The 7,500-nt window shown below is 40.5% G+C and overlaps 1 protein-coding gene across 1 annotated transcript in view; it reads right to left on the reverse strand.

Moving 5' to 3' along the window:
• The window catches only part of LOC138865669 (cyclin-dependent kinase 5 activator 1-like), a 23,125-nt gene that overhangs the window by 727 nt on the left and 14,898 nt on the right, over window positions 1-7,500 (reverse strand). Inside the window, exon 2 of the mRNA XM_070136771.1 lies at window positions 1-6,102. This exon is cut by the window's left edge and continues 727 nt beyond it. Coding sequence (XP_069992872.1) covers window positions 5,698-6,102 — 405 coding nt within the window. The 3' untranslated portion in view covers window positions 1-5,697. The remainder of the gene's footprint in view (window positions 6,103-7,500) is intronic.

Consider the following 7,500-nt stretch of genomic DNA (forward strand, 5'->3'; position numbering starts at 1 on the left):
CAAGCAAAGCAAATATCTCAGAAGAATTAATGTGTTTCAAGCACGTTCCCGTTTTCTGTTTGCAAATAGAAAACGGAATGCTGAAACACACTAAAGGTCTCATTGTTATCATTATTATTTTGTCATTAATTTATTTACTATATTTCTCATTTAGTTTCTTCTTGAGTGTCATTTTAAAAATGGTAAGAAAAATAAATGTCAAATTCATATAAAAGAAATCCCGGTTTGCCAAAAGTGGAATGGTCAAATAGGACAATTTCCGAAGTCACAGTCGGTAAAATATTTTGTTTCCCCACTGGAAATTTGCCAAACAAAACCATTGTTTTTTTCCGTCTAAATATATCATGATACTTATAATATAGCTCCCATTGTGAGATTTTTGTAATAGTTTTTGGATACATTTGGGATATTTTGAGAAAAGTTATATCGTTGCTGTTTCGTTCACAAAGACGATAAAACGAATGCGTAAAATGAACGAAAATGGACACGTTTCCCGCCATTTCTTTGAACCCGACGATATATTTGGCGAATAAGCGTTACTGATATATATATCTCATTATATATATAGATTCATGAGGATCTATTCAACATGTTTTTACTTCATAATTCATCTACTATCTCCGTCATGGATTTCTTACTTAATTTTTTTTTTCTTAACTAGTGTTATGATTCCATAAACTAAGACATTCGTGTTTGTAAAAAATACAAAAATTTTGAGGTTAAAGAACTGGTGAAAATAACGTCGAGTTTTCGTTTTAATTCAAAAAGAATTAAACCGTCCCAAAATTCACAAACGCCTGACAACAAATTACTATCATTTTCATTTTATTTCTTTTTAATTCTTAATCGAATGGACAGTCTTGTCATCGCAGCGACAATGACGGTGATAATGATCAGAAACCGACGAGACGTTACCGACGCACGTAAAATAAAATAATCGTATTTCGCGCAGTTGCAAGATCGCACGAAAAACGGAAGGACGAGGTGAAATAATAATTAGAAAGAGAGAGAAAGAGTTTCTGTTAACGCTACAGATCAACAAGCCGTCTTTTGCTACGATTCCCACGTACAAATCTCATCTTCGTTTTGCAATACTTTTTCTGATCATTCGAATCTACGTTGATGAACCAATTAATTATCTTTCGTGATATATATATTTTTGGATAACGATAAAAAGAGCAAATATTTTTACTTAAAACGGATTCTTTCTCCATGATTAATTTTAGGTACGTAGTTCTCCTCTTTCAATCTTATTTCTTCGTTCTGCATTAACAAACAGGCGTGAAAACCAGGTAGCAAAAGATGGCGTCCTAAAATCTCAAGTGGGGAACGAATGCCTCAACGTATGACGTCATACGCCACGAACGGGATTTGGATACAAAATAAATGTCATTCTTTTATCATGTTTTTTTTCTTCTTCTTCTTTCTTTTTCTCTCGTCTCCGCATCGCCTACCGACTATGACAGTGACGATTCACATTCAACAATCTGTCATTATATTCATTGCACGTAATGGCTTCCTGCCTTTTATTAAAAAAGATGGCAGAAATAGTACCGTAAGATATGAGTACGTCTGCATTTCCTCTCTGTTAAATCTTTGCTAACAAAGAAAACTGATATACCTACTACAGTAGATTAAATACAGTATTCTTTTTTATTAGTATTATTATAATTAGTATTATAATATCAAAACAATCACTGATTGTTTCACATACTTGGCAGGTTATCTGTAACAGCAACGCAAACAATTTTTCCTCATCTTCGTTTTCTCTCTTTGGAGAATATAAGGAGACAAAGTAGACAGCATAAACGGGGAACAAGAAACAAGAGAGGAGAACATGCGAAAAGTGTCCAGTACACAAGGAAGGATAATAACACAATGGCTTCCTCTTCTTTTCCCTTTTTCTCTTTTCCGCTTCGTCAATCATGAGAATCCTCGTCCATAAGGTTCATGTTTTGCATTGAGAACAACGCGCTTGTGAGCCTTATGGAGGACGAGACACTGGGCTAGTGACAAATCCCTTTTCTTTTTCCATTCTCTCTCTCTCCTCTTTCTTTTTCTCTCTCCTTCCAAAATTTCCATAATTTTCTCTTTCTCTCTCCTTTCATTTCCTCGTACGAAGTGGAACAGACAGCTGACTTAAAAGTATTTTTGCACGTAACTGCACCAGTGATAACCCAAAGCCTCCGAAGAATCATAAAATAATCATACATTTTAAGTAAATAACAACAACAGTAAATCCTATGAACACTTTCAAAGAGGAAAATATTCACTCAGAGTGCGTAGATTTTTTTTTGCGATCTTTGTTTCTCTTCGCAATATTTGTGAGAGCAAAACACACGTAACCATTTTCAATTTGTTTCTCCTGTTTATCTTTATTCCTTTGTTCTTTTCGGTCTGTTGCATGAGTGGAGTTTCTTGCACGATGAGACGATATCCGAACTCCAAATGAATGACGATCCGGATGATATTTTTCATCTTTTTTTCTTCTTTCCTCTTCTAAAAATATACAAAAAAACAGTATTTCTTCTTCCTCTCTATATGTGATTACCTCTCTTTTTCCTCATCCTCTCTTCTTAAGATAACCAAATCGGAGAGAATCTAATCTGACTAAAACTCTGAGCGAGAATATCCTTCTCCTTAAAAAGAAAGAAAGAAAAAAAAAGATATACAAATAATCAGGACGGGATATAAAAAGCAGGTCTCCCATTGGCTACTTAACCATGACGTCACTTACCACGTCATCCTTTACGCCATTCAGTCGGAGCATTCAGCAATTATTCAAGAATTACAAATGAGGTCGGGGGAGATCTTTCAATGACTCTCTCTCCCTCTCTTTCTCCTTCTCTCTTATGCTTGAGAGTGAAGTATGCTTAAGAGTCTCTCAAGTCTCCTCTTGGAATTGCAATCTCGAAACACAGCACTCATCTTCGTAAGCCTGATTTCTTGTTTTTTCCCTTTCCAGAATGTTTCATTAATGATGTTATAATTTACAGAATCATTCTCTTAGGTGGAATCCATCTTGAGTCGAATCTATCCGTGTGTACATGTATGGGTGAGATTATATATTCACATACACGCGTACATGCATGTCTTCCCCCTTTTCCTCACTCTCGACTTCAACCTGCATAGCCCAAGAGACCGTGAGGAAAACAAAAACAAATGGTTAATTTTTAAACATCGGCTGTAGCGATTGTGAGACAGCTGTCCATTTCCACGCCTCTCTCTCAAGTTTCTACTTTCACCAGTTTCCCCGAGAACTTTCTTTCGCTCGACACCACTTGCTCAAGATTTTTTCCCCTCTCTTTCTGACTTATTTTCTGTGTGGGCCTTGTCTGACCTGACCTATTTATAATACTTTCGGGAGGAGTCACAACAAGTTTTTTTTTTCTCATTACAAAAATCTGCATTCCAGAGCAATATACCAAAATAACAACTCACGTCCAGTAACAACACCTAACGCACTATCCGTCCCTTTTACTTACGAGTAAACATTACTCAGACAAGCCCCGTTAACACACGCCATCAAAAAGCCGAGGCAATAAGCCAACTCTACTGGTGTCACGTGAGAAACAACAAGGGAGGGAGACTCGAATCAAAACAGAAGCGGAAAAAACAAATGGCGGTCGCATCGGCTCGGGACACCTGGTATGACAAAAGCACTTCTCTCGTGCCTAGTCCAAGCTCTATGGCAGTCCTCAGAGCCACCTGTTTTATTCTCGGTTGCATGTTTGCGTTTTATTTGCCTCCTTTACAGTAAACGAGAGGGAAATGGGGAAAGAAAAACCTGATTTCGTAGCTTTGATTTTCATTTCCGTCTTCCTTCATTTTTGGAAGGGAACTTCATCCAAAGAAAAGTTACGAGATAGAAAATACTCCTCTATAAATACATAAGTTTCTCTCTTCCTCGGAGTAAACAAGAACAGTACCTCGCACTCGATTCCATCTTCAGGGAATCTAAGCCTTCCGAGCACCTTCCGGGCCTTCAACGAGATGAGTTGAAGTTCAGAGACGCAGCGGGCAAGAGAAAAAAGCCGTAGCCTTTTTTGGTTTCTCTTCTTCTTGAGTTATCTAGACCGGGGCATTTCTCTTCAGTATTTCTTTTTATTCTTCATTTTTCGCGTTTCGTTTTATATCAAAAACAAAGTAATTCTATAAACGATCTTTAACCTTTTTCTTTTTATCTTTTCCGGTTTTCTCTTCTCCCAAAAAGGCAAGCTCACTGTTAATTACCTTAACTCGGCCTTCTTTGCTCCCTTGCTATCTCTGCTCTCTCCATTTCCGCATTTCCCCAAACAGCCAAGCTCGCTCGACGAAACCGACCTCGCGAACGGAGGTGAAAAAAGAACAAGTGAGAAAGGAAACGGAACGAAAGAACTGTTGGCGCGAAAGAAATCTCATCCGAGATTGGTCCAAAAGCCTGACCACTAATCTCTTACTATACATATTTTGTGACCTAGAATAGGCAAGGAACCTACAGCTCTCGTACGGGCTGGGATAGGCTGGGATTGGCCGGGGGGTCTTCGCTCTCCATAACAGGGACAGACTCTTCCTTTCCTTTTTTTATTCGTCATCCTTCAAGAGAGCACAAGGCGTCTGCACTAATAGAAAAACCCTTGGCTTCTCTCCTTTCTTCTAGAACTTCAGATGGCTGACTGAACAGATTTTCATAATCTTTCTCCAAAAGGACTTTTTTTTTCTCTTTATCTGCTGAAGCCAAGGGAAGAAACGACACGACGCGATGTACAGCACTGGCCACAGCACGGCATGGAGCGTTGCAGTGCCTGTGGTTTAGTGTAAATCACACATATACTTGAGCTGCGTTTTGCCTTTCTTCTTCTTGGACCACATTGATAATATACAAATGGCATGCAGGTCTAGCGCTTGCTTGTTTGCTTTGTGTGCGTGTGTGGGCGTTTTTACAGATCTCTTGGCAATAAACTTTCGCTGTTCATGACGGTTGGCCTGTGGATGGTGCTGCCTTTCTGCGACCTCTTGGGCAGTCGTCGCCACAGCGCTGGCGGGACACGACTTTTCTCTTTCGACTTTACACTTTGTCAAGATCACGAGTTCAAAATGCACCAAAACCCTTTCACTTGCATTCTTGCTAACAGGGTGCTAAGATCTCGATTCAGTGAACCGATGTTTGGGCACTGGAGGACGAGGTCGCCGTGGCACTCTGGGCACTCCTGTGGCTCTTGGTGGCACTTGAGGATGTTGCATATGAAAAGGAGTATTACTTTTTGGTCACTGGTGGCTTGGAAGACCCGATGGACGGCTGGCTTTGGAAAATGGTCTGACGATCCCAGCCTTTTGGGTCTTCAGGGCCTCCCTTAAACTTCCCTTTCTTCCCGTTCTCTGTTTATATGCCATTTCTGTTGTTATTTTCTGTCCCTTATTTGCTCCCTAAACCCTTTTTTCTTTTCTTCCTCCTTCTCCTTTCCTTCTTTCCTCCCCTTCCCTTTGCACTCGTACGCCTTCAGTTCCTCATCGAGATAACGAATGTCTCTCTGTCACCCTTTTCTCCTCCCGTGTTGTCCTTCCAAGATTTTTATTCTCAATTTTCCTTCTCTCTCTACGTCTCTCTCCCAGCCGGACAGAGCCGGGCAGAGGGAGCGTCCCTAACAACAATAACAAAGCGATATTACCATCTACGGATCAGTGTGCGCTTCACAAAACACATCCCCCTCCCCCCCCTCAGGCCGCCGTCTGCTGGGGCTGCTGAGGTACGGGGAGCGGCACCTGCTGCTGGACCACCACCTGCTGGGTGAGCATCATCTGGTGCTGCTGCTGCTGGCCGCAGGCCTTCAGCTCGGTGAAGACCTCGGTGAAGAAGGACGGCTCGGCGTTGATCCTGAGCATGGATCCGCTGAGGGTGTTGATGATGAAGAGACAGCGGTCCCAGAAGCGGTCCTTGTCGTCCTCCACCAGGAACGGCTTCAGAGGGTAGCTGATCTCGTTACCCATGTACGAGTAGGACAGGTACAGGCACGTGAGCACCACGGCCTGCAGCTCGTGCTCGCTGTGCACCTCCTCGCTCACCAGCTCGCGCACCAGCATGTACACGAACACCACGTTAGCGGGGTTGATGAAGGCGATGTCCTGTGGAGAAGAGGGAGGTCAGTCAAGAGTCAGAACATCAACAAAGGATAATTACAAAAACCTCTTTTTTACTGGGGAAAAAATGAAAAGTTCAGTTTTTGAATGGAAAAGGGTAAAATCCGAATTAATAAGCACATTAACATTTAAAATCATTTTTTAAATAATGTAGAATGCATCTAAAAGTATAAGCGGTTGTACATTGAATTAATACATTGTAAGGATATAGGTTTTTTTCTGACATGGAAAATATGTAGATGTAACATCATCAAATTCATAGTTAAGGATATAGAACAGAAAAGCTCTTCCAACAGAACCATTGAACATAATTTATCAGCTGTTTAAGAAAAAAAATATATAAATATCGCAAGAAGAAAATAAGCAAAAATATAGGAAGAAAGAGATGAAGGGAAAGACGAAAACTATGAGAAGTGGAATAAGGTAAAATAGGAGGAACAGGAAAGATGAATGAGAGATGAAAGTAAGTAAGACTGAGGAAGATAAAAGAGATGAGGGAAGAGAAGGAAATAGTAATAAAACAAGGAAAAAGAGCAAGTGCATGGGAGTGTGATAGATATAGAGACACAGAGAGAGACAGACAGACAGACAGACAGAGAGAGGAGAGAGAGAGAGAGGGGGGGGAGATGGATAGGTAGATAGAGAGAGAGAGAGAGAGAAACTCCATCGTACGGACCTTCCTCATCTCCGCCACTCAATAATTCGATACGCTGAGGCCGATTCTCACTTCCTCTCTCTCTCTCTCTCCCTCCCTCTCTCTCTCTTTTTCTTTCTCTCTCTCTCTTTCTCATTCTCTCTCTCTCTCTCTCTCTCTCTCTCTCTCTCTTTCTCTCTCTCTTTCTCTTTCTCTTTCTCTTTTTCTTTTTCTTTTTCTTTTTCTTTTTCTTTTTCTTTTCCTTTTCTTTTTCTTTTTCTTTTTCTTTTTCCTTTTTTTCTTTTTCTTTTTCCTTTTCTTTCTCTTTCTCTTTCTCGTTCACTTTCTCGTTCACTTTCTCGTTCACTTTCTCGTTCACTTTCTCTTTCTCTTTCTCTCTCTCTTTCTCTTTCTCTTTCTTTTTTCCTTTCTCTTTCTCTCTTTCTTTCTCTCTCTCTCTCTCTCTCTCTCTCTCTCTCTCTCTCTCTCTCTCTCTCTCTCTCTCTCTCTCTCTCTCTCTCTCTCTCTCTCTCTCTCTCTCTCTCTCTCCCTCATCCACGTTAGCGGAGCCCCATCTGCTCCGTTTATTATCATGCTGATGAAAGGTCTGCTTTTGCTAGTTTGTTTGTTTGTTTATCTCATAAGAACCAACTTTAAAAACATTCCCTCGTAAAAGCTGTTTTCCTCTCTCGCTTCTCTCTTCATTTCCTTTATTACGTATAAGTGTAACACTCTCTTGCCTACCCCTT

Source organism: Penaeus vannamei, chromosome 2, assembly GCF_042767895.1.
Source record: "Penaeus vannamei isolate JL-2024 chromosome 2, ASM4276789v1, whole genome shotgun sequence".
In the NCBI taxonomy this organism is placed as follows: Eukaryota; Metazoa; Arthropoda; class Malacostraca; order Decapoda; family Penaeidae; genus Penaeus; species Penaeus vannamei.